General features: G+C 48.6%; 1 protein-coding gene across 1 annotated transcript; it reads left to right on the forward strand.

Moving 5' to 3' along the window:
* The first annotated feature begins 4,879 nt into the window (after positions 1–4,879).
* LOC144104944 (serpin A3-7-like) lies at positions 4,880–19,374 on the forward strand. Its single transcript, XM_077638175.1, has 5 exons — positions 4,880–5,216; positions 5,948–6,203; positions 10,711–11,054; positions 11,547–11,776; positions 19,144–19,374. Exons 1-4 carry the CDS (start codon positions 4,933–4,935, stop codon positions 11,767–11,769), a joined length of 1,107 nt encoding a protein of 368 aa, XP_077494301.1. The 5' UTR covers positions 4,880–4,932; the 3' UTR covers positions 11,770–11,776; positions 19,144–19,374.
* The last annotated feature ends 7,245 nt before the right edge of the window (positions 19,375–26,619 follow it).

The following is a 26,619-nucleotide window of genomic DNA, read 5'->3' on the forward strand; positions in this document are numbered from 1 at the left end:
TAGAACCCCGATGTCTGAAAAATCAGTCCTTCCGTCTGAAACCTCGATTGGCTGGTAGCAAAGTGGAGAGAGGAAAAACTCTCTCTCTCTCCACTTTCAGAGGAGAGCTAAAGAGAGAAAGTGGGAGAGGAGAGATGAAGAAATGGGGGGGGGGGGGTGGCAAAGTGCAGAAAAATTGGTTTTTAGGAAAGGAAATGGGGCACTCACTTCTATGTGGACATCTTTTATTATTAATTATTAATTGGCTTTTGGGGAAAGGAAATGGCGCAGTATATGTCTCATATATCGTTGGACACCTGAACCGCGTCGTAAGGGAAGGGATAAAGGAGGTACTAAGAGAAGAAAGGAAGACAGGGGTGCCGTAGTGGAGGGCTCCGGAATAATTTTTGCCACCTGGGGATATTTAACGTGCACTGACATCGCACAGCACACGGCTCAACCACACCATAAGAGAACAAATGAAGGAGGAAATGAAAAAAGACAGAGAGAAAGAGGTGCCGTAGTGGAGGGCTCCCGAATAATGTCGACCACCTGCGGCTCTTTAAAGTGCGCTGACATAGTAGAGCGCAAGGACTCCTTTTGTCTTTTGCCTACACCGAAACGCGGCCGCGGTCAGGATTGAGCCTGAGTCTTCTGGCTTAGTAGTAGTGCGCCCTAAACTCTGAGCCACCGCTGCGGGCAAAGTGGAGAGAGAATTCCCCCTCTTAGCCGCATATTTAGTTGCACATTAGATGCTACAGCAAAGAGGCAATCAAAAGCACGTCATTCGCCCCTGTGGACTTCAATAAATAAAAATAACATTTCAGATTCTCTTTGCGGCACCGTAAAGGCCGGAGGTGTACTCAATGCGCAACTACGCATGGCTTTGCAGTGACAGATGGCGGGCGCTTCTGCCGCCTGTAGCCGACGAAAAAAAAATATTCAGCAGACACACCTAAGTCTGTTTAAATGTGAGAATGCTCAAGTATTCATGTGCTGTGTCATGCTACATTGAAGAATGACCGTGTCATGGCTATGACCAGGAGGCATGACTGCGCATAATTTGTACAAACTCTAAAGCTTACATTACGTTGCTTGTGCTGAGTATTGCTACGTTTCACAAGCGCTGAGTTATGCTATGTTTCAGAATGAACATGAGTCATATGTAGCCTTTATAGATTGTAGCCTTTATAGATTACGAGAAAGCATTTGACTCAGTCGAAAGTTTAGCAGTCATGCAGGCAGTGCGGAATCAAGGCGTAGAAGATCTTTATGAGAAAATACTGGAAGATGTCTGTAGCAACTGCACAGCTACCATAGTCCTCCATAAAATCAGCAATAAAATTCCAACAAGAAAGGATGTCAGGCAGGAAGACACGATCTCGTCAATGCTGTTCACCGCCTGTTTACAAAAGGTTTTCAGAGGCCTGGATGGAGAACAGTTGGGGATAAGAGTTAATGGAGAATACCTCAGTAATCTGCGAATCACTGGAGTCATTGCTTTGCTATTTGCTGGTAACACAGTAGCTGAACTGCAAAACATGATAAATGAGTTTGGTAGGCAGGGCAGTACGGTGTATCTAAAATATGCAGAAAACGAAAGTACTGTTCAATAGTCTTGGAAGAGAAGAGCACTTCACAATTGGTAGATAGATAGATGAAGAGGAGGAGGAGGGAAAGACAGGGATGAAACCAGAAATGGGTTCCGGTTGGCTACCCTGCACTGGGGAAGAGGGATTAGGGGGCTAAAAGGAGGAAGAGAAAAGGGCAAAAAGGCATAACACACACACACGCACAACGCTGTCACAATTTGTCACTCAATCCAGTCGCTCTTAAGTAGGCAAAGAGTGCCTTGTATGCCTTGAGGGCAGTCGACTGCTGTGGCCACGGACCGAGAATCTTTTGCTCTGTTAATGGGCGAGGATCGAGGCGGTCCAGGGCACAATTGGTAGCGAGGTGCTGAATGGGGCGGAACGTATTTGGCAGGTTCTCTCAGATCATGAATGGCAGTTTACCAATATCCCTCAAGAGAAAAGTATACAACCTCCGTATCCTACCGGTACTCACCTACGGGGAAGAAATATGGACGCTAACGGGAAGGGGTTCAGCTTAAGTTAAGGACAACACAGCGAGCCATGGAAAGGAAAATGATAGGTGCAACGTTAAGAGACCGGAAGCGGGCAGAGTGGGTGAGAGAACAAACGCGGGTTAATGACATACTAGCCGAAATCAAGAGGAACAAATGGGCTCGGTTAGGACATGTAATGCGAAGGCAAGATAACCGATGGTCCTTAAAAGTAAAGGAGTGGATTCCAAGAGAAGGCAAGCGTAGTAGCAGGGTACGGCACAAAGTTAGATGGGCGGATGAGATTAAGAAGTTTGCGGGGATAGGGTGGCCGCAGATGGCACAGGATAGGGTCAGTTGGGCGGACATGGCAGAGGCCTTTGTAGTGCAGTGGGCGTATTTAGGCTGATGATGGTGACGGCGAGTTATGAGTATGACTACGATTCATGACTACGCATACTTTGTAAAAACTCTATACACCTTACATATGTTACTTGTAATGTGCAGAGTCGTGCTACGTTGCAGAATGAATGTAAGTCATGAGTAATGATATGACTACACGTCATGACTACGCATACTGTGTACAAAATATAAACCTTACATTGCGTTAATTGTAAAGTGCTGGGTCATGATACATTGCGGAATGATTAAGAGCGATGACTGTGGCTATGAGTCGACTTTTGTAGGTAATAGTAGGTTGCGTTTCATCATTCATGACTATACATGTTCGGTTACATGTGACATCATACACTAGCGTTCTGATATCCGAATTGCATGCCATGGACGGCGTCAGACTGCGGACGGCGGCTTTTGTGCTAATGGGACGTATATAATGCTTTCGCATTAACAAAAGAGAGCTAGATTGTTCGTGCAACACGGCGTTTTAGATTTATCTTGAGGGGGAGATTTGTGGCGTGCTTTCACTCACTGCACAATGAGCGCTCGCTGCCGCGCCGAAACATAAAGACGCCTGACGACTTCCCGTCTGCAACATTGCCGAACGTAAGTTATCATTGTGATCAAACCGCTGTGCAGAGGTGGCACCGAAACCGAGGAGCAGAAGGGATATTTTCTTTTAAAATTATTAATTTGTGGTGTTCAACAGTGGGATATTAATAGGGTAGTAATTTAAAGCGGCATGAGGTTTTGTTTTTCTTTTGCTTTCTAATCAAATGTTGAAATTATTTTCCTAATAAGCTCTCGTCGTTGAAAAACCACATATTATACAAAAAAATTATCGCCTATGCTCCTAGGCTTAATCGACTCTCGGCATCCGTCATGTACGTCATAACGAGCACCTCTTTTCGCTTCCCTCGTTGTGCAGATGGCAATTTACGTTTTCCGTTCCTTTTAGGCAGGCATTGCTAGAACCGCGACATGCCGCTGCTACGCTTTTCATTTTCATGCAGTAAATAAATAAGAGCAATTAGCTGAAAAACCTTCTTGCTGTGTTTCTCTTCATGTATGCGTTGGGAGACTTCGCAGACGAACATTTCAGAGGTTCGCCGGGGTGTGAAGAGCACACATGCCCACTGACACCTGAAAACAACTTTCGGGCTAACTCGCGATTAGTGTAAATATGACCACTCCCTATGTCCTTTCTTGCTATCCCCTCACCTCTTTCATTTCTCTTCTTCATACTGCCTTCTATCCTTTATTTCCGCTGCCCCAGCACAGGTGCCACCGATACAGTGATGGCAGATGCCGGGGTGAGCAAATATCTTTTAACTTCCTTTTTATTGTATTACGATTAAACACTTACTACTACTACTACTCGCGAGCTCAGTGCCGAGCCACAGCATCGCGGCGATCGAGAACAGTAAGGGACGCCGCAAAACCACATCTCGCGTGTCAAGCGCGCCGGTGTAGTGGCGCGTCGCTAGCAACTGACCATCCATGCACAGATGAGCGATGTTAGATATTACACACGATCACGATGTATGACGCTTCGACAGCTAATAGAGAGTTATAGAATAGCGAATGCATATTCGCGTACAGTAAACACAAGCATTTGGCGGGACAGCGTGTTTTGTGTTCCATCATTCAGCGTACGCAAACGCGACCTTAACTCCAGTGATTGTAGCGCCATCTGGTTTGGATGAAGTGAACATAGTCTGCGAGAAACCGCAGCCCGTTACGTCTAGGAGGTACTGAATCGTCTAACGAAATAAAAAAAAAACAGTACAAATTTATCGTTCATCCAATTTATTATAGGTAGGATTAGACGAAGTAAAAGCCCCGTGCCCAGTTTACAGCCAGTTAATTAGCGTGCTGAAATACGCAGTCACACCGACGAGTTCACTCCGAAGCGAGAGGCTCCGTCTGAAGAGCGCGCCGCCTTGTTGGCTGTTATCTCACTGTGGTCCTTGAGCTTCTGCTGTGGAGCGTACGCTTTGTGTAGCTCTTCACAGTTCGGTTTCTTCGACCGTTTTCGCTGCATTCGAACAGCCAAATCCTCTTCCGATGTTTCGACCGATCAGGCATGGCCGATTATGGCGGTTTCGATTGACACAAACTCGGAATACGGGCGCCGGACTGCGCGTACGCCTCTCGGGCTGCAGGGCAGAACTTGGGCCCCTTCGCGCCTCGCCCTGGCTTTTACCACCACGGGACTATGAAGGCGCTGTTGTTGGCGCATGCGCTGCTCCGGCGGTAGTGCAGCACGTAGGCACCAGAGGGGGTTAACTGAAAGTTCCGCCAATGACCGTTGATGTTCGGCTCCGTGTTCTCCTCCGTAGCGGCGCGGCGACAACGGGAGCTAAAAGCCCATGCTGCTCCGGTGCATGCGCCTCGAGGCCGCTGGCACGAGCTTTATTCTTTGAACGAGCAACCGCCCGAGAACGAGAAAGCAGAGGTGCGCACGCGCCACCAGATCAGGCTGAGGCGCCATGGACAACGCTCCGCAGGCCATCACCGTCCTGGGCTGCCACATCTTCCGCAACCTGTTTGCCCAGTGCCCCAACGACAACGTGCTGGTTTCGCCGCAGGCGGCCATGATCGTGGTGTCGCTGCTCATGGCGGGCGCCCAACGCAGCACTGAGCGCGAGATGGCCGAGGCGCTGGGTGTCAAGCTGCCCCAGTTTCACACGGCCATGAGGCGAATCCTGGTCTTCGCGCCCTTCGCGAGTCCTCCGCCCGAGGAGGAAGACAACGTCTTCAGGATGGCTAACAGGTGCCTTAACAGCGTCTGCACACCTGGAATATATGCTAGGCCACTGGATAGAGCAACCCGTAATCCTATTCTACTTTTCTAACCATTCAACCTACGTCTCTTTTCAGAACATTCCATATCCTACCTATTTCTAGGAGAGATCGGAACAGTCGTTCATATCCCGGTGTCCTGGTTGTGCGTTCGTTTCGTAGAGCGGCGGCTGCGTTTTTATGGAGGCAAAACGCTAAGGTGCCCGTGTTCTGTGCGATGTCAGTGCACATTAAAGAACCCCAGGTGGTCGAAATTATTCCGGAGCCTTCCACTACAGCACCTCCTCCTTACTTTCTTCTTTCACTCCCTCTTTTATACCTTCACTTACTGCGCCGTTCAGGTGTCCGTCGATATATGAGGCAGATACTGCGCCGTTTCCTTTCCACCAAAACCAATTATTATTATCTCGTAGCTTCACCACTTTAGTTTATTTTCACCTTCACTTCCTTCAGGCTTCTTTTCAGTCAGTTACAATTTGTTTAAGCCTCAGCTGGTATTAGCCTGAACATACGAAATGTACTGGAACGGAAAGTGAGCTAGTTGGTACATTATTCTTCGCAAAGAAACACCGCCGAGACAAAGGACATGACATATCGTACCTGCTTTTTGCTGCCTTTGTCCGTGCGCCGTTCATTCCCGAAGAGTATCGCATGTGTTCTGCAGAGACGGGCTCAGAGTAAGCGTGCCTTGTTCGGCCGCAGGATCCTGGTCAACAGCAGCCTGCCGCTGAGCGACTCGTTCCGCAAGATCGGCCAGCGCGTGTACCGCACCACGGTGACGTCAGCGAACCTGGCGCGGCGCAGCGTCGAGGAGCGCCGGCTGGTGAACACGTGGGCCGAGTCCGTCACCGGCATCCGGCAGGCCATCCCGGCCGACTGCCCGCTGGACGCCGACAGCCGCGTGGTGCTGCTCAGCGCCGCCACGCTGGACACGCTCTGGAGGTTCCCCTTTCCCAAGGTGCCACTCCCTTCAGTTCACTCCGTTTATTATACCTTCCCTCAGCGCGTTTACCCACCGCGGTGGCTCAGTGGCTAGGGCGCTCGGCTAATGATCCGGAGTTCTCGGGTTCGAACCCGACCACGGCGGCTGCGTTTTTATGGAGGCAAAACGCTAAGGCGCCCGTGTGCTGTGCGATGTCAGTTCACGTGAAAGATAACGTGCACTTAGACCCTAAAAAGTCCAAGGCTATAATATTTCGCGCAAGAGACAAACCGACAACACCGAATTGCATGCTATACTTTGAAAATCAACAAATAGAAATTATTGAAGAGCACAAAACCCTTGGAGTCTATTTTTCGTGTCATTTAAACTGGGATGCCCACGTCGAACACCTCTGCAAAAAACTCTCGTCAGTCTGCCGAGCCCGTTCGCGATGCCGTGAAACTTTACCTTTAAAATGTAAATTAAAAATTTATTATGCATTATTTTTCTCTCACCTTAACTACTGTAGTTTGCCCCGCCGCGGTGGCTCAGTGGTTAGGGCGCTCGACTACTGATCCGGAGTTCCCGGGTTCGAACCCGACCGCGGCGGCTGCGTTTTTATGGAGGAAAAACGCTAAGGCGCCCGTGTGCTGTGCGATGTCAGTGCACGTTAAAGATCCCAGGTGGTCGAAATTATTCCGGAGCCCTCCACTACGGCACCTATTCTTCATTTCTTCTTTCACTCCCTCCTTTATCCCTTCGCTCACGGCGCGGTTCAGGTGTCCAACGATATATGAGACAGATACTGCGCCATTTCCTTTCCCCAAAAACCAATTATTATTATTATTATTATTATTATTATTATTATTATTATTATTATTATTAACTACTGTAGCTTAGTATGGGCCACAATGACTAAAAATAACATAAATAATCTTCTGGTATTGCAAAAGAAAATTGTTCGAATAATCGCCGATGTAGATATCACGACTACTACGAAATACGCCTTCCAAGCTCATAACATTGTCCGCTTTGATCTTTTGTATAATTTTAAGTTATTGCAAAAAATGTATTTTTCCACGGCATCTATCGTCAGTTTTTACTCCACCTTAGCATATTTAGACACGCGTGGTGCTAACATACATACAAGAAGTACAAGCTCATGGAACATACCCCGCTTTCGCACCGACTATAAATTACAAATGTTGTATTATAATCTACCCCATGTTTTAAACACTTATCAACATACAACGGGATATACAAAAGGTGAGCTGCGGAAATATTTTGTTCAAATATCATTCTATACCTCCTCTTGTTGATTGTTGAAAGTTTTGCTTGAGCGTTAATGTTTTCAAGGTTTTTTTTTCAACATATGTATGGCCATTTTAGTGTTCTAACTTTTTAAAACATTATTCGAGTCAGTGTATATATGTGTCGAGTGTTTTTCTTGAAATATTTATAATACTGTATGTGTGACGAGTTTTGAAAATTTCTTGTACCGTTTCGTGTGCTACTGCTTGTAGGGGTTTCCTGGACCCAGTCAAGCTGCCCATGCAGCTTTTAGCCAGGAAACCCTCCAGTTGAAACTGGAAATAAACTTATCTGTATCTGTATCCCCAGGTGGTCGAAATTATTCCGGAGCCCTCCACTACGGCACATCTTTCTTCATTTCTTCTTTCACTCCCTCCTTTATTCCTTCCCTCACGGCGCGGTTAAGGTGTCCAACGATATATGAGACAGATACTACGCCATTTCCTTTCCCCCCAAAAATTATTATTATTATTCACTAAGTGCGTGGTTGAGGTGTCCACCGAGAAAAGGTTGCTGCGCCTTTCTTTTCATCAAAACCAGTTTTTTTATAACTAAAACGTTTTAGCTTCGGCTTGGCCGTTTAGAGTAGCATGCATTTCGCGATGGATTCTGCCGTCATCTGTGGCCGTACCGACAAATCTACTCCACAGCCCGTCGAGCCAGTCGCCACCGACTGGGAGAGAAGGAAAGCCTGTACTAACAGTACAGCTGGTCATTGCTACCACCGAATACAACTGAGCAGCGCGCCAACACTGCCGACTGGCTGCGGCGACGGAGAGGGGGAATGTGCGCGGCGGGCCTATCCGCGGCGCGTAAAAGTAGGTTATGGCAGGAGGGGCGCGCGTTTCTTGTGAGAGGGGAAAGCCGGGTGGTGCAGATAGACGTCAGTGGGACCACCGTCTCGTTTTGTAGAGGTCGCGACGAGGAAAACTGGGCAGGAAGTTTCCGCCAAGCTGTTGCCCTGCGTTTGCATAATGTTGTGCCCGTTGGTCCACCGGTGTTTAGCATCGGATTTCCACCAATTCTGCGCGTGATTGTGAAAGCGCGGCGTTGCAACGACGACGGCTTCTGCATCGTGAAGCTCAATGAACCTGTATGCCTAATCATGGAGTCCATGAAGTCGTCTGTGAAACCCCAAAACGGGCCTGCCACGTACTCCAGACCTCTCAGCCACCAATGCCAGACAGCTTTTGCTGATTAATTCGCTAAGCCAGTAAGCTTATCTGCACTGTACGGCGGTATTTAGCCCTCTGGTAGCCGTCAGAAACGGAGCAGTGTTTTTACTGGTTTGGAAGCCCGTAGTCTACCGGGCACTCACACTTCTCGTCTTCGTCTACCTCCAGCCGTTCGGCTCAACTTCTTCACTACAATCAGGCTTCTGCAGGAAAGGGGAAGCCATCTAGCGATAAAATAATAGCGGGGTCATAATATGGCTTCAAGCGGTTCACGTAGACGACGTCACGGCCACGGCGGCGAAGGTCGCTGGAATGGGCTAAAGGATCATTGAGGTTGTTGACAGGGGAAGTCTGTTGGATAACACGATAGGGCCTATGATATTTGGCAACCAGCTTGCTGGATAGACCCGCTGGCGTCGAAGGGACCCACAGCCAGATGTGAGCACCGGGAAGGAAGGTGTGGGTGAGGTGACTGTTGTCGCTGCGGGCTTTCTTGTGGCACTGCTCTTCCGAAGTCAGGGAATGGGCCAGCTGGCGGCACTCTTCAGCGTGCTTGGCAGCTTCCGAAACCGAGGTGTGCTTCGAGATGTCAGGCCGGTAGAGGATCCGGAGGTTGCTTGAAAAGTGGTGTTGTCGGCATATGCAACAAATGGTAGAATCCGGTCCCGATTGGAGTGATCTGAGGCGATGTATACATTGACAGCATATCACACAGTGTGCGATTGAAGCGTTCGGTGAGCCCATTGGTTTGAGGGTGGTAAGCGCTGGTGGCCCTGTAGACAGTGTGACATTCATGTAGGAGCGCTCCAACTTCAGATAAGGATTTGCCCCTATCGCTGAGAAGTTCACGAGGGGCGTTGTGCCTCAAAATGAAGTGGCGAAGAAGAAAGGACGCGATATCGCTTGAGGTGTAGTCAGGAACTGCTACAGTTTCCGCGTGGCGAGTGAGGTTATCGACAGTCACGATGATCCAACGATTCCCCCTGGTGTACATACGGCAAGGGCCCATACGGATCGATGCGCCGACATGATCAATTGGTCGATCTGGGCAAGGGAGAGACTATTGGAGAAGGTTGATGTGGGGGAGGAGACTTGCTACGCTGGCAGTCGGCACACGAGCGCACATACTTAATCGCGAAGGTACACATGCCGCGCCAGTAGAAGCGCTTTCGCAGCCGATCATAAATCAACAATCCCGCATGACCATGCACACTGGGTCGTAACGGTAAGAAGCTCGAGGTACGGCAAGCAGCCGCTTACGCCATCGGGCATATAGTTGCATCTGTAGAGGAGACCGTCAGGAAGAGTGAAATGCTGCGCCTGACGACGAGTTGTTTAGGAGATTGAGTGACGTCAGTCAAGGGTCTTTGCTTTGTTCTTCAGGCATACCGTCGACGGACAGGGAAGACAAGAGGGAGTTGGAGGCAGGCGGCACCGGCGAGCGGGATAAAGCGTCTGCATCAGAGTGCTTGCGCCCAGTCCGGTAGATGACGCGGATATCATATTTCTGAAGTCGAAGCGACCAGCGGCCGAGACGACCGGTGGAGTCTTTCATTGAAGATAACGAGGAGAGAGCGTGGTGGTTCGTAGCAACATCGTATGGGCGCCCGTACAAGTGCGGCCGAAATTTCTCAAACCACCCCGACGATGGCGAAACATTACTTCCTTTTCGGTGACGGAATAACTGTTCGCGGCATTGATTACATAACGGCTTGCGTACGCCACGACGTAATCTTCAGCGTTAGATTATCGTTTTGCTATAACGGCGCCCAGGCCGGCGTCACTGGCGTCGGTGGGGACATCAGTAGCCGTAGCCAGGTCAAAGTGGCTTAATATGGGAGGCGAGTACTAATTTTTTAAACTGGTTACAATACCCGACTGCAGTGGCTCAGTGGTTAGCCCGTTCGGCTGCCGAGGCCACGGTATCGAATTCTGTTAGCAGCGGCCTCGTTCCAAACAAGGCGAAATGCAACACGCCCGTTTGCTGTGCGATGTCGGTGCACGTTGCAGAGGGTCAAGTGGTCGGTGCCTGTTTTCCTCTTGTTTGCCCTGCGCAGATCCCGTTGCGGCGTCCGTTCGGCAGCTGGATGGCCGTGCCCACCATGAGCCAGACGGCCACGTTCGGCTACGCCTGCATCGAGGAGCTGGGCGTGCGGGCTGTCGACCTGCCCTTCTCGTGCGACGCCTACTCGGCCACCATCATGCTGCCCACGGGCAAGCTCGAGGACCTCTGCGTCAACCTGACGCCCGAGGTGCTCGAGCGCGTCTTCGAGGCGGTCAAGGAGCGCCAGAAGGTGCGCCTCGAGCTGCCCCGCTTTTCGGCCACCTTCGAGGCCGAGCTCAGCGACGTCCTGCAGAAGCTCGGCATTCGCGAGGCCTTCACCGACGAGGCAAACTTCAGGTGCGCCAAATTAGTGGCAACGAGGCCGAAAATTGGGGTTCATATACGACTTCGGGAATCTTTGCGAAACTCAGTGCCAGCTTTTTGTGGTAATGCATAAACTTTGTTTATTCATTGTTATTTATATTCTTCTCTGGTAGAGTGCGCGTGACGTCATTGTGTTCGGACCACTCAGCGCAGGGCCTTCCAGTGACATTACGCGCGGCGTCATGCTGACGCCAGTACCGCAGAAACTGGAAGCGTGCCTTCAACAGCTGTAGCTGCAAAAAAAAAAAAAACTCTTCGTTGAGTTGCTTTCTAGCAGTTCTTTTATCGCTTAGCGCTGCTGTTTCGCAGGGTCAAGTTGCTTTCTCTGAGTTCGTTTAGCGCTTAGCGCTGCTCTTTCGCAGGGTCAATTAGCACGAGCCTTCTCGTGAAGTGTACCACCGCGACTGCCGGGGCCGGGCACGAGAATTCAGAAGCCCCCCCCCCCCCCTCCTTCCGAATACGCAGGACAGTGACGACGGCGACGCCGGTGAGCCTGACGTGGGTACTGCACAAGGTGCAGCTGGGCGTGCACGAGGGCGTCACGCCCACGGTGCCTCTGCAGGAGGCGCCCACCCCGACGGCCCCCGACGTGGTCGAGTTCCTCGTCAACAAGCCGTTCGTGATGTGCGTGCGCAAGGGCGACGTACTCGTGCTGCTCGCCAGCATCCAGAGGGTCCACGTGCCCTGAGCGCCAGGTAACCTGCCTCTTGCCAGTCACAATTTGTCTCAGCTTCGAAGTTTAAGGGGTGCCACGACTTTTTTCCTCAGTGCCAATTAATCTGGTTAAATGGATTCCGCATGCGTTCCAGAGACTGAAAAAAGAATTATTGAAATCTGAGCATGCAAACGAAAGTTATTCTACTTAGAAAATTGAAAACAAAAAATATCAATCGAAAACGCGTTTCACTCGCCCATTTCACTCACTCAGTGATTAGATTGGGCGCAATCAATGAGAACCGCGCCCAGCACCTACTCAGCGGAAGCTTGCAACCGAGTGCACGCGCATTTTGACGACGACGTCCCACATGTACGCGCTGTTGACAGGGCAGGGTTGACTAATGTTGAATTCCAGTAGCAGTTCGCGACCGTTCCGCCGGATCACGAACGAAGCGTGCAGCTGCGGCGGAGATAAGTCACTAGCGGACATCGCTCCCTGTCATTCTGCGAATATAGTGCGCGCGCTTCCGCGCGGCCACGTCGTGCAACGAAAACTTACGTTCTGGCAACATGGCGGCGTCACATATATTAAGGAGCCTAAATTAAATTTTAAAGGAAATGGGTGTGAAGAAGACGACGCGAATTAACCGAAGATTAAAGAAGATGAAGAAGAAACATTCGGTGAGGTGGAGAGAGATGATTGGTGGAGAAGCATTCGGTGACGTGGAGAGAGATGATTGGTGGAGAAGAGAAGAAGAAGACGACGACGAAGCTTACGTGGACTAACGCCAAGGCTATAAAACGGCGAGGGAGAGCAAGGCACGGGGGTAAGAACAGAGAAGCGGAGGCTCCGGCGGGTCAGGGACACATCGGCTGGAAGAGAGCGACGCCGGCTACTACACCGGTGAGCTCGCGTTCTACGGCTTCGCATCGTGGACGACTTCCTGCCGTGTCTGAGCCCGTTCCGGGGAGTCAACGGAGGACGGTACCACCTGCTACGGCCAGGGGTGTCTCCAGCGCTGTTGCCACCCATCCGGGTGGTGCCCCCAACGCCAACAACACCGGCATCACATCCACGGCGCTTGGACCGGGAGCTTATACGACGCAGCCAGGGACGCCAGCCCAAGCACGTCGAACGCCGCCTCGACGCCGGCTACTGGATCCATACAACGCCGCAGCCGCACCGAACCAACCGTGAGCACGAACGCCGACCATGAATAGCAGAACGCTAGTAGTAGACGCTAGTAGCAGTGTGCCCGGGACGGGTGTATTTATAGTCTTTGTGTTTTGTGTTCGTTTTGTTGGTTTTGTGTTCTAGTGTGTGTGTCACGTAGGGTGTATTAAATGTGCGTTTGTGTGGGTACACCTTTCGCCTAGTCGATTCTTTCGGTCCTAGTGTTCTCCGGGGAGATCCGTGACAGGCGGCGTCCGTCGAAGCGTGGCGCCTCCATTCGAGGGAAATTTCTCGATAATTCAAAAGCGACACAATTTTTTCAAAGATCAGCCGGCACTCGGTCTCTCAAGTTCACGGCAAACGAAAGGCGCAGGAAGCTTTCGCTTTGTCAGCCGCGGTGGCCCGTGCGACGTCAGTGCACGGTCCCCAGGAGCCCTTCACTACGGCGTCCCTCGTAATAATTGGCTTTGGGGGGAAAGGAAAGGCGCAGTATCTGTCTCATATATCGTTGGACACCTGAACCGCGCCGTAAGGGAAGGGATAAAGGAGGGAGTGAAAGAAGAAAGGAAGAGGTGCCGTAGTGGAGGGCTCCGGGAGTAATTTCGACCACCTGGGGATCTTTAACGTGCACTGACATCGCACAGCACACGGGCGCCTTAGCGTTTTTCCTCCATAAAAACGCAGCCGCCGCGGTCGGGTTCGAACTCGGGAACTCCGGATCAGTAGTCGAGCGCTCTAACCACTGAGCCACCGCGGCGGGTACGCGTCCCTCGTAGCCTAAGTCGCTTTGAGACGTTAAACCCCACAAAGCAAACCCTCTTTGTGAGAGGATTGCCGCACCAGAAAATTTTAGCCTTAAAACGCGCCAAAATTCCAGATTGCTTCCGTATTTGCAGAGCTGCTAGGCTTAGTGATTGCGCGTCATCTGACGTCAGAAAGCGCGGTAGGTTCAAAATGGTTAACGATTTCGGTCCAAAAAGTGGTCACAAAGAACTGACATTCTGTTCTCGCGGTTTTGTTAATTCATGTGTGCGCTAACAAAACAAAAATAATTGCGCTTGAAAGAGCTACCATGGCGCGTTTCGGCTGATATGGCGCTGCATGTGGCTAACAATCCAAAAAAAGGTCAAGAACGTTCCTCATGTGTTGCCCGGATGAGCGCGTAGCCAGCGTAGCGACGACAGGAAGGAAGCAGCCGCAGCCGGTCCTGATAAGAAGCAGACGCGGGGCAAAGGAAACTGTCGAGCGGGGTCCAGGTCACGAGTGGTGATTTCGCCGGACCAAATATCGCTGCTCACGGAGCTATCCCGGATCGACGCCTGATCCCGAGTTGCCATTGGAACAGACAACTCGCGTTCCTATAGATAGCTTGCACCGACGTCCCATCCGGTGGTCGTGCGATGCCAGTCGGCCATGCTGCCGAACCACCGCCAGACCACCTCTATATAGCTATATAGCTCTGTTAGCTCGCATCGTGTTGGTTCTCGTCAATCCGTTGATTCAATATGGTTTTGAGTGCCACCTTCAATTGGGTGCTCCAACCGTAGCGACATCTCCAGGCGAAAGAAGCCGACTAACACGAACTTCTTCCGCATTCGTTAGATAACCGGAGGCATGCAAGTGCGAGCGCTCCAATGTGGGCTGTGGCTGGCTCGCATTAAGCGCGACGATTTGGACCCCGACAACCCCAGTTTACCAGTGTGCGGAGCGCAATTTGAGACGGGTAAGAGGCTTGTGCCGTGGAATAAATGTTTGCGAAAACGTGGGAAGCAGGGACTACACCTTGAAGTGAATGTTGAGGTTTTGATTGACGCCATCCGATTTGTTTGACAACACAAATCCCGAGTGGGTCCCGTGTCGCTACATCTAAACTACAGCACTAGGCAAGCCGGTTCGGATCGCAACTAACGACGACGGCAGAGAAAGCGGAGTGCCGAGGCCGAGCTTTTCGTTTAGTAGGCGCATCGCAAACAGGCTTCTTACCCACCTGCTGGAGAAATCCTTGTGTGCCTCCAATGATTTCAAGGCTTTCACTTCTTTCGACGTCACAAAGCTGGAAGAATACACGACATCCCCGTGGGTCATTTCAGGGAACACATCAGCGCCCATCGTCGCGTCGACTCCTGGTCACTCCTCAACCCTCTGTGGAGTAGGCATCGCGCCCGAAAGGATAATAAAATAATCCAACGCGTCCCAGGAGCGGTCTGTCATCACAGGGAGGACGGCTGAATGGCTCGGCAACATGACCGGTAGCGCTTGATGGGGGCGGAAGTGACGTCACGTGCAAGTTATGTATTTTGCCATTGAAATACGATTGCTCCCGAAAATTCGGGGGGCACTTTGTTGACCTAAAGTGCGGTGAGGCGAAAGCCTTTAGCGCGGTGTTGCTGCTTGTGTCACTGATGTTGATGTTGATTTGGTTAAGATGCGAATTTCTTCAAACAGATTATTGCTTGGATGATGCAATGAAGAAAATGTTTTAATCCTTAGTGCTCGTTTCTGTAAGCGTAGCAGAGGTGTGAGATAAGTTGAGTATGTGTGCCCCCATGATTCGCTCCAATAACGCAGGTGACAATGAACAAATGAAAAGTACAAGCTGCGTAATATATTGCGCGGAAAGTATTGTCTAGCCTTAATAAGGACGTAGCAGCCAAACGCAGCTTTATTACAAAAGCTGTTCACTTGATTCTTCCAGTTAAGGTTGTTGTCAAATGTAACACCAAGATATTTAAATGAAGGAACAGATTCAATCACACAACTGTTCAAAGAAATCCTAATCTGATTAAAATCAATGTTTCTTCTTCTTGTATGGAAGACGACATATTTAGTTTTTGCAATGTTTAACGTTAATCTATCGTTACAGAACCAGTTGGAAACGGCCATTAAATCTTACTTCATGTCGGTTTGCATCGCAGAAACCGAATTACCTGTGAATATGAGGGCCGTGTCGTCTGCATACATGAGAATCTGCGAAAGTGAGACTGAACATGGAAGATATTTATATAAATGGAAAACAGTAGAGGCCTCAGGACAGATCCTTGGGGTACTCCGCATTTTATATAGCTATATGTAGAGTCAAGGTTGTTAATTACCACTTTCTGTTGTCGACCTGATAAGCAACTGTTGAAAAATTGCAGTGTGTCATTAACAATCCCATAGGCGGCTAGTTTGTTCAGTAATATTGGATGTGATACAGTGTCAAACGCCTTATGCAGGCCTAAAAATATACCAATTGCGATTTAGTTTCTATTAGGAGCTGAATTTATCGACTGGGAAACGTTAGAACGGCTGTAGAGGTCGACCTTTTTGGGACGAAACCATGCTGCTGATGATAGATTACATTATAATGACTAAGGAATATCTTTAGTTGGATGGCAATTAGTTTCCCCAAAACAGTATTTAGAATGCTTGGTACAGATATTGGACGATAACTATACTTGGGTTGTTTTCGTCTCCAGATTTGTAAATGGGAACAACTTTAGCGATTTTCAGAATTTTTGGATAGCAACTAGTCTCTATCGCATGGTTAAATATATGGCATAGTGGTAGACAGAATATCGATATTATGCTTTACAACTGCAGTCTGAATACTGTCGTGCCCAACCGCTTTATTAACTGGCAATGTGCTTACTACAGATGTAATTTCCTCGTTAGTGATTGCATTTAGATTAAAATCGGTGTGGACAACTCTAGGTAGTAGAGTAGAGGCGGACTGAAAAGAGAACTGATTTGCAAGGGATTCACCAATATTGGTGAAGTAGTTATTAAAGTCATTGACAACCTGTACGGAAAGGTCGTTAGGGGTAACGCGTTACTTCGGTCCAAGTCCTGTGACGTCCTTAAAAATTTTCCAAACTTGTTTCGAGTCAAGGCCAGGTTTTCTAACTAGATTACTTTAATAGATATTTTTCGCTCTTCTCATCATCGCAACAGACTTATTCCTATAAAGCTTGAATTTGGCCATGATAATAATAGTTTTTGTTTTGCTTCCATTTGTGATAGAAGGAGTCTTTTTTCCTTTAGAACCGCAAGTATATTATCAGTTATCAATGGGCACACAGCTTCTTCGTAGTTCCGACGTGTGCATTCGCACGTGGATTTCATTACGGCATTTGATACGGAACGGATAAAATTTTCGCACTCTATATTCACATCACTGTCGTACAATTTCACAAAATCAATGCTCTGCAAGAAGTTTCGAACACAGGCGTAATTTACTCGAGTTCTCATGTCTCTAGAATACGTATTGCAATACGGATATAAGTAAGTGCGTGGTAAACACATGAAAGTCGGACAGTGATCAGCAATAGTCATATCACAAATGACAGCGCATACAGTCATTTCATTGTTGCAGAACATGTGATCAATAAGGGATGAAGATTTCTGTGTTATTCGAGTAGGTGAAAAAATAACGTTTTTAAGGTTAAATGACTGCATGAGAAGCAGGTAGTTGCACTCGGAACAGCCATCTTTTAAATATCTGTTACAGAAACGGTATCACTCCCGATTTAAGTTCAAAAAGAGAACTGAAATTACTGTTCATAGAAAACAATTCCTTCATATGATGGGGTATTTCTAGCATTTTGCATATGTACGCTGTACCTTTCCTTGAGCAACGCTTTTCTGTTCATGCGCATTGTTTTCTCCGTCTCTTTCCTTTACTTATGCAACGTTCTTGTTTTTTCGGGCTTTTTCCGGCATGTACTTTCGCTTATCACCGGTGTATCATACAGTTTAATTAGAATTGTTTTGTTTATTTTCCCTGTACAAGCCGATCTGACTTCGTAAACAAAGCATTTCTGTATTTTGATTTGTGTTGTTATTATGCCGCTCTGCCATTATTTTATTTTATTTTTTTTTCCTTGTCCTCTCTTTTGTTTCTTGAATTTTTTGTAATCTGGGTGCTGGGAACTAGTCAAGCTGAATTTTCAGCTTTTTTTCCCGCACTCCCTCACTTCATGAGTGAAATAAAGAATTTATTTATTTATTTATTATTAGCGGGGTGGTGATAGTTTCCATATCCGAGAGAAAGTCCATTACGCTCGCGTTGAGAGGCCGGTATACCACACCAATAGTAAAACCACTGCCGAGGTGTACAAAAAGAGATTCAACAGACTGCTTACTACATGAGCTGTCCGTGACAACCTGGTAGTTAACATTATTCTTTATGAAAAGCGATACACCCCCACTGCGTGATGTGCGGCACCTTGGTAAAGATATCATGACATACCCGGGTATTTCAGCAGTTTCATTTTCCTTTAACCATGTTTCTGTAATTGCAATAACGTCATAATGGAAGGAGAATTGTGATACATAAGAAAGAAGATGGTCTAAATTTTTATGTATGCTGCGTATATTGCAATGCAAACAGATATGAAATGCTGGAGACACTGGAGGGCATTCGGGAGGCATTTGGCTGATTCGACACCTTCCTGCAAACACACTTCGGCGTCCTAGACAAGAACTACATACAGGTTGGCAAAATGTACCGTAGTCGTTAGCACGCTCGCCTGCGGAACGGAAAGATGATGGTTCGAATCACATCCCGCACAAAGTTTTTTTTTCTTATCGAGTTGAAGAGTGTAACGGACGGACGGTCGGCCCCGATCATGAGCCATTACGTAATAGAGAAAACTTGACCCCGATCTGCTATTGAAATTGAATATAAATCTACAAAGGAAGCTCGCCCCCCACCCCGGATCTCGCCTCCTGTCCGGTTTCTCCCACATTTTTGGGCAAAGTGTGTCCACCGGCTTTTATTTTTGCTTCCTCCTTGGTGTGGCATTAACAGCAGCGCTCCCCTCCACGAAAATTAGAAGCGAAAAGGAAACTGTCGCCCCTAGCGTTATTTTCATAAGGTTTTGTTGGCTTTCACCAGTTTGCATCTTTTGTTAAGCTTACAGCACTAAGAAACATATTCTGGGTTAATTTCGTGACTATTACGGGACTAGGTTCAAAATGGACGCCCAACCAATGGGCAAGATAGTGCCCAATCTGGATTCCTCCTCATTTCCGCTGCCGAAAATTGCCGCCGCGTTGCGACACCATCGGCTCAAAACGAGCCTTCTGGAGAAGATTAAAATGTTAAATATAAAGATTTGGACGACTTCTTTGGGCGTTCAGGCTTCACAATGTTTCTTACTTTGCATACAAAGAATAAATGCCTCATGCTTGATTTACGTCGCAGGGCAGAGAGTTGTTACTTATTGGCGCCATGTCACAACCTTGCAGGTGCGCCTGGCACCCACCATCGGGAGACACCATCCCATCCGCTGTCGAGCATCGACGATCACCCTTTCTTGCGCCGCGTTCTCGCACTCGAATCATCCACCATCGACTCGCCGACGAAGACGAGACGGCGGCCGGCTTTGCGTGGGCTCCGACTCGAAAAGCTGCGCGAAAACCTTCCTCCGGGGAGAGGCGCTGTGCCCTCCGGCGCTTCCTCTGCACACGTGCCGGACACGACGCGTGCGCTTGGCCTGCGCCTTTGTCCTCGTATTTTGTATGTGCGAGAGAGTGTGCGTATTTAAATGCTCTTGATTGCGCGAGGTTTCTTCATTGGTCCGGGGGACGCCCCTCAGTCGAGGCTGAAGATGGGAGCAACCAAACAGCCTCGCCGATGCCCTGCCCCTCGGCCGGATTTCGCTCTCGCACACTTCGTACTGGACTCCTCGGAGTTCAGTGCGACATAATGCGTACGAGGAACAACAGCACATAAAATTCGTCTAATAGGAGGGGGTTGTTAGGTCATAAAACGCCATTCGTGAAATGCACGGAACGCTACATGAGAGCGCTTGAATTGGGCACCACGTGACATTTCAGTCGGCTTTCTCAAAACTCCGCACTTGCTATGCGGAGGAGTGTTGTGCGTCCCATATGTCATAGATGATCGGCTCAGGCCGCTCGTTCCCTACGCGTACTCCCACCCCTTCCACTTATCCGCCGCTGCCACGCGGAAGAGCGCTGTACGGGTACTGTGGTCGCTGCATGATTGGTCGCCGTCTTTTCTTCGACCGTTCCCCCCTCCGCCTCGCATTCCTTCGCAAGCAATATCCGGAGTCGAGTGCGCCTATGGCAGGACTAAGCATGCATGTTCTATAGCTGGGAAGTGGGCTGTAATGATAAACGGAGCTGAAGTTTTTTTTTTTTTATGCGAAAGGAACGTAAACATCATCAGCGATCGTGTGTTTTCTCGTCCTTCTATCCGTGTCTTGAATGCGCTGCTGAAATATCATGCAAAACCAACTAGCCCGTCAGCTTACCCTGTTCATACCCTCAGGTAAGTGCTTGACATTATTTCAGCTGTTCTTGCTCATATTTACAATGTCTTCCACAAGGCCAACTTCCGAAAAGAATGCAGGTGGCAAAGGTGCTTGTTCTGTTCAAAAAAGGTGACAAAACACAAATTTCGAACTATAGACCTATATCCATACTCCCGATTTTCTCCAAAGGACTTGAGAAAGAATGCAGGTGGCAAAGGTGCTTGTTCTGTTCAAAAAAGGTGACAAAACACAAATTTCGAACTATAGACCTATATCCATGCTCCCGATTTTCTCCAAAGGACTTGAGATATTTTGTAGGTTATCTCGCTTTCTTGACAAGCATAGCTTATTAACCCCGTATCAGCATGCTTTCCGCAAATGCATGTCGACTTAACTGGCACTCCTTAAGCAGAAGGAACCAATCCTAGAAAACTTTGAGGCACGTTTAAAACCTTGTGTTTTTGCCGACTTCTCGAAAGCTTTCGATTCTATTGATCATAAACTTTTGTTTCGTAAATTGGCTTATTATGCCATTCGAGGTACGGCCCTCGAGTTACGTTTATGAGTCATACTTGAGTCACAGAAAAATTTCTGCATGTAAACGGCTTATCATCTAATGCCCTTCCTGTTTATGTAGGTATACCTGAAGTAATAATTTTGGGCCCTCTTTTGTTTAACATTTTCGTCAACGATCTTATCAACATTTATCTGGACACCACGTACATTATGTACACCGACGACACCACACTTCTGATTTCATCCAAATGCCCAGATTTGGTCCTACGTGCTAACAGAGTGCTTTCTATCAGTGCGCTCCAGAAAATGGTCTAACAATCAACACCGAAAAAAACAAAGCTTTACTCTTTCATTCAAAAAATATGAATGTCGCATTACCTGGAGATATTGTGCTTATCACCAGTTCAATTGAAGTTGTGCGATCAATCAAATGTTTGCGCGTACACTTTGATCATGGCATGTCCTGGCACTCCCATATACATTTTCTAGCTGGCAAACGGTCACAGGTGCCAGCTGGTGTTCATTTCCTCAGGTACTTGCCACAATCCGTAAAACTGCTCATTTATAATGCAATTTTTCTCAGTCACCTTAATTACTACTGTCTAGTATGGGGGCCAACTTCTAATGCAAACATTCATAAGCTGTTTGTTTTTCAGAAGAAAGTTCTCCATGTCATATGCAATAATCACGATTTCCATTCCGCTCATCTCTTCTGCGCGCTCAGAACTCTAAACTCTTAAATTGCTGGTCTTAATAAACCCTCGCTACTGTTAACTTACAGAATAGATGTAAAAAAAATATTGGCGTTCTCAGCTCTCTCACTAATCTCGAGCTCCCGAGACTTGGTCTGTTCCTCACCTACGTACTAATTATGGTCAGGAAATGTTATGCTACCTGGTGCCCAGTTTACTGGGCGACCTTTCTAGATGTATTATCGATGTGCTTGGATTAGATTGGAAAACGTTTATTATCGGCTTGAGCTATAAATGGGTTCGTTGATCTCGTTAGGTGGCCGTCAATGGATACTGGCGGCGACCTCTTGGGCTCTCGTCACCACCTGTTCTTGGGTTTCCAGGTCGGAGCTGAGCAACAAGGTCTCCCACGGGCCCGGGGGCTCGAGCCTCTTGAGCGATATTGGTAGGGGATCTCTCGGACAGTCTCAGATGATGTGGTATACGGTGGCTTTGCCGCCGCATTTGCTGCACTCCGGCTTAAATTTATGCGGGTACACATGGCTTAGGATTAGGAAGAGTTTTTGAAGTTGTCTCCACAGTACCTCTCGTTCTTTGTTTAGGCTTTTATGCGGAGCAGGCAAGGTTAGCCTTTCTAGCCTGTAATGCTGAGTAATCTCATGGTAGGCATTAAGGCCGTCTCTCGTCATTTCGACGTCCGAGTTAGCATCCACAGCTCGGCCGATAGATCCTCGAGCTTTATCGTGGGCTGCCTCGTTCCCCGCGTTTTACGAGTGAGCTGGTACCCAAACCAATTCCGCGTCTGTCCTGTCTTTCGGGTAATTCCTGAGAATTCCCAAGGAGATGGGAGATATTCTGACCTTGGCGAAATTGCCAATGGCTGATTTTGAAACGGTGACAATCACTTCTGCTCGCGGGTTTGTCAACGCCAAGGCGATTGCCGCTTCTTGGGCTATTTCTGAAGAGTTGGTGCGTACTGTCGCGTTTGCTATGAGTTGGCCTTCCTCGGTCACCGCGGCTATCGTGAATGCTTTCTCGGGTGTTGGGCAAGCCCCGTCCACGTAGACTACGTCATGTCGGCCCTCAAGTTTCTTAGCAAGGGCTTTTGTTCTGGCCTTGCGTCTTCCTTCGTGATGGAGGGGGTGCACATTTTTCGGTAATGGTTTTACCTTGATTGTCCTTCGGAGGTTGGACGGGATTTTTCGAGTGTCCGCGTTGAGCGCTTCCAAGTTTACTCCGAGCCTTTCTAGGATTCCTCTACCCGCATCGGTTCTAGTGAGCCTGAGCTCTTGCATTCTACGATGGGCCTCAGTCAATTCGTCTAGCGTGTTGTGCAGGCCGAGTTGCAGTAACTTCTCAGTGGAGGCGTTGATTAGTAGAACTAGGGCTGCCTTGTAGGCCTGCTTGATGAGTCCTTCAATTTGGAGTTTCTCAGCGTTGTATAACTGTAGATAGGGGAGGGCGTAATTCATCCTGATGATGACAAAAGCTTGCATCAACCGACATAGATTTTTTTTGCTTAAATCCTGTTTGCTATGCGTCGGATCAGTCTAATGGTTTGGCGAACTGAGACGTTTAATTTTTTCGATTATTACGGTATTTTGGCGGTTCTCTTGGATTATCATCCCAAGGATTCGAATGGAACTCACTTGTCTAATTACATTTCCTTGCACTTGTATGCTTATGTTGGCTGGCGGGAGGCTGGATTTCTGTCCTCTCGGAATGTCTCTTTTAATTAGGAGCTCCGATTTGGGATGAGAACATTCTAGTCCTACTGTTTAAACGTAGGCTTCTATGGTATTGACTGCCCTTTGTAGGGTCTCTTCTATCTCCCCATCATTTCCCTTCGTAATACAGAGGGTAATATCGTCGGCATAGAAAGTGTGTCTGAGATTAGGGATGGCCTCGAGGTAGAAAGTTGTATGAAGTGCTTTTGCGCTCATGACTGCGTATGGTTGTACTTATATTATTTTCCTTTCCATTTTAGCTTTTTTCATGCATTTATGCATATTTTTAATTGGTACATGAATTTTGCTTTTGGTCTTTCGTTCTTCTTTTTCGTTTTTGTTTAACAAGTTCCCTCCTGCCCTGCTGCTGCAAATCAAGCAAATCAAGAATTCTCACCGCACACTTTTCTCCGCGGCGGGAAACAGTTTTCGGACGAGCGCGCCGTGCTGGATGTCTATTGCTTACTGCAGTAACTGCTATTTCAGCGGACTGCTGCTTATAAAGAAAAAAATATAACTGTCCTGTTCACAAAATCCTCGCTTTTTCCGAGAGCAAGAGCTGCGCGTTTTTACGCAGAATTAAGACAGCCGGATGTGCCAGGCAGAACAGGCGCGTCACTGTTGGACCTTTGAAAACCGACAACACCGATCGAATATGCCGCACATAGGAAACGCGAACATTGCGAACAATCCGGGCCTGGGATTATACAAGGATTCTGTCACTTATTCTCTGCACTCTATGAAACTGCTGAAATGCTGTGCCACTACCCTGCTCTGCCAGTCGGTGGTGGGGGTGAAAACAATTTAAAACGAGGGAGTTTAGCACAAGCAGGTCCTTGGGCCCCCGCACAGCCCTGTAGGTGATAGGAAAATTGATAAGTTCATATGCACGCATATCCCCAGTCAAGAAAAAAAAAATGAGTCCAATTGGAAAATTTCCAGTTGAAACCAATTCGTCGAAATCGAAATGTGTTTTTGCCACCCATTGGGCTGGACAAATTGAGCCGAACTGGTGCTTCCAATTAGAAATATTTTGTCATCCAACTGGACCAAATGACCCACCAATTGAACTCAAATGGCATGCCTATTAGACTGAAATTGTTAGAACTTGACAGTAAAAAATATATATAATTAGGCTGCTGTGAGACTTCTGCCGACATTTCTAGAAGGGAACTGCGATTATAATTAGACACTGTTATGAAACTCAAGTGAGACCAACGACCATGCATTGAACACTACAGTCAGACACTGCATACCAACATAAATCCTCAACATTTATCCAAAGAACGCACTTCTCTAATCGCTTATATACTCCATTCATGAGACCCTCTAGCTGGACCCAGTGGCGCCACTTTCCCTCTTTCAGCAGTCTGCATTCGCTTTCGGCGCGTCTTTCCCTCTTTCAGCAATCTGCGCTCGCTTTCGACGCCGCTTTCCCTCTTTCAACAATCTGCACTCTCTTTCGGTGCCTCTTTCCCTCTGTCAGCTGTCTGCACTCGCTTTCCCGCTTTCAGAAATTTGCTCTCGCTTTCGGCGCCTCTTTCCCTCCTTCAGCAATCTGCACTCGCTTTTGGCGCTTTCCCTCTGTCAGCAGTCTGCATTCGCTTTCCCTCTTTCAGCAATCTGATCTCGCTTTCGGCGCTTTTGTCTCTCTGTCAGCACTCTTCACTCGCTTTCCCTCTTTCAGCAATCTGCTCTCGCTTTCGGCGCCGCTTTCCCTCTTTCAGCAATCTGTGCTCGCTTTCGCCGCTTCTTTCCCTCTGTCAGCAGGCTGCACTCGCTTTCCCTCTTCCAGCAATCTGCGCTCGCTTTCGGCGCCGCATTCCCTCTTTCAGCAATCTGCGCTCGCTTTCGGCGCCACTTTCCCTCTGTCAGCAGTGTGAACTCGCTTTCGGCGCTTCTTTCCCTCTGTCAGCAATCTGCACTCGCTTTCCCTCTTCCAGCAATCTGCGCTCGCTTTCCTTGTTTCAGCAATCTGCGCTCCTTTTCGGCGCCACTTTCCCCCTGCCAGCAGTGTGAACTCGCTTTCGGCGCTTCTTTCCCTCTGTCAGCAGGCAGCACTCGCTTTCCATCTTCCAGCAATCTGCTCTCGCTTTCGGCGCCACTTTCCCTCTTTCAGCAATCTGCGCTCGCTTTTAGCGCTACTTTCCCTCTGTCAGCACTGTGCACTCGTTTTTGGCGCTTCTTTCTCTCTGTCAGCAGGCTGCACTCGCTTTCCCTCTTCTAGCAATCTGCGCTCGCGTTCGGTGCCGCTTTCCCTCTTTCAGAAATTTGCTCTGGCTTTCGGCGCATCTTTCCCTAATTTAGCAATCTGCACTAGCTATTGGCGCTTTCCCTCTGTCAGCAAGCTGCACTCGCTTTCCCTCTTCCAGCAATCTGCGCTCGCTTTCGGTGCCGCTTTCCCTCTTTCAGCAATCTGCGCTCTTTTTCGGCGCCACTTTCCCTGTGTGAGCAGTGTGCACTCGCTTTCGGCGCTTCTTTCTCTCTGTCAGCAGGCTGCACTCGCTTTCCCTCTTTCAGCAATCTCGGGTTCGAACCCGACCGCGGCGGCTGCGTTTTTATGGAGGAAAAACGCTAAGGCGCCCGTGTGCTGTGCGATGTCAGCGCACTTTAAAGATCCCCAGGTGGTCGAAATTATTCCGGAGCCCTCCACTACGGCACCTATTCTTCCTTTCTTCTTTCACTGCCTCCTTTATTCCTTCCCTTACGGCGCGGTTCAGGTGTCCAAAGATATATGAGACAGATACTGCGCCATTTCCTTTCCCCCAAAACCAAATATAAATATAAATAAATCTGCGCTCGCTTTCGGCACCGCTTTCCCTCTTTCAGCAATCTGCGCTCGCTTTCGGCGCCACTTTACCTATCAGCAGTGTGCACTCGCTTTCGGCGCGTCTTTCCCTCTTTCAGCAATCTGCGCTCACTTTCTACGCCGCTTTCCGTCTTTCAACAATCTGCAGTCGCTTTCGGCGCCTCTTTCCCTCTGTCAGCAGTCTGCACTCGCTTTCCCTCTTTCAGAAATCTGTTCTCGCTTTCGACGCCTCTTTCCCTCCTTCAGCAGTCTGCACTCGCTTTCCCTCTTTCAGGAATCTGCGCTCGCCTTCGATGTCGCTTTCCCTCTTTCAGCAATCTGCTCTCGCTTTCGGCGCTTCTGTCTCTGTCAGCAGTCTGCACTCGCTTTCCCTCTTTCAGCAATCTGCTCTCGCTTTATGCGCCGCTTTCCCTCTTTCTGCATTCTGCACACGCTTTCGGCGCCGCTTTCCCTCTGTCTGCAGTGTGCACTCGCTTTCGGCGCGTCTTTCCCTTTTTCAGCTATCTGCGCTCGCTTTCGACGCCGCTTTCCCTCTGTCAACAATCTGCACTCGCTTTCGGCGCCTCTTTCCCTCCTTCAGCAATTTGCGATCGCTTTCAGCGCCACTTTCCCTCTGTCAGCACTGTGCATTCGCTTTCGGCGCTCGTTTTCCCTCTTTCAGCAATCTGATCTCGCTTTCGGCGCTTCTGTCTCTGTCAGCA

The sequence above is a fragment of the Amblyomma americanum genome, chromosome 9 (assembly GCF_052857255.1).
Source record: "Amblyomma americanum isolate KBUSLIRL-KWMA chromosome 9, ASM5285725v1, whole genome shotgun sequence".
Taxonomy (NCBI): domain Eukaryota; kingdom Metazoa; phylum Arthropoda; class Arachnida; order Ixodida; family Ixodidae; genus Amblyomma; species Amblyomma americanum.

Excerpts from the sequence above, each read along its gene's own strand:
- LOC144104944 (XM_077638175.1), top strand. The coding sequence starts at position 4,933 with ATGGACAACGCTCCGCAGGCCATCACCGTCCTGGGCTGCCACATCTTC. Across the intron at positions 5,217-5,947 it reads GTCTTCAGGATGGCTAACAG|GATCCTGGTCAACAGCAGCC; the intron begins GTGCCTTAACAG and ends GTTCGGCCGCAG. Across the intron at positions 11,055-11,546 it reads ACCGACGAGGCAAACTTCAG|GACAGTGACGACGGCGACGC; the intron begins GTGCGCCAAATT and ends CCGAATACGCAG.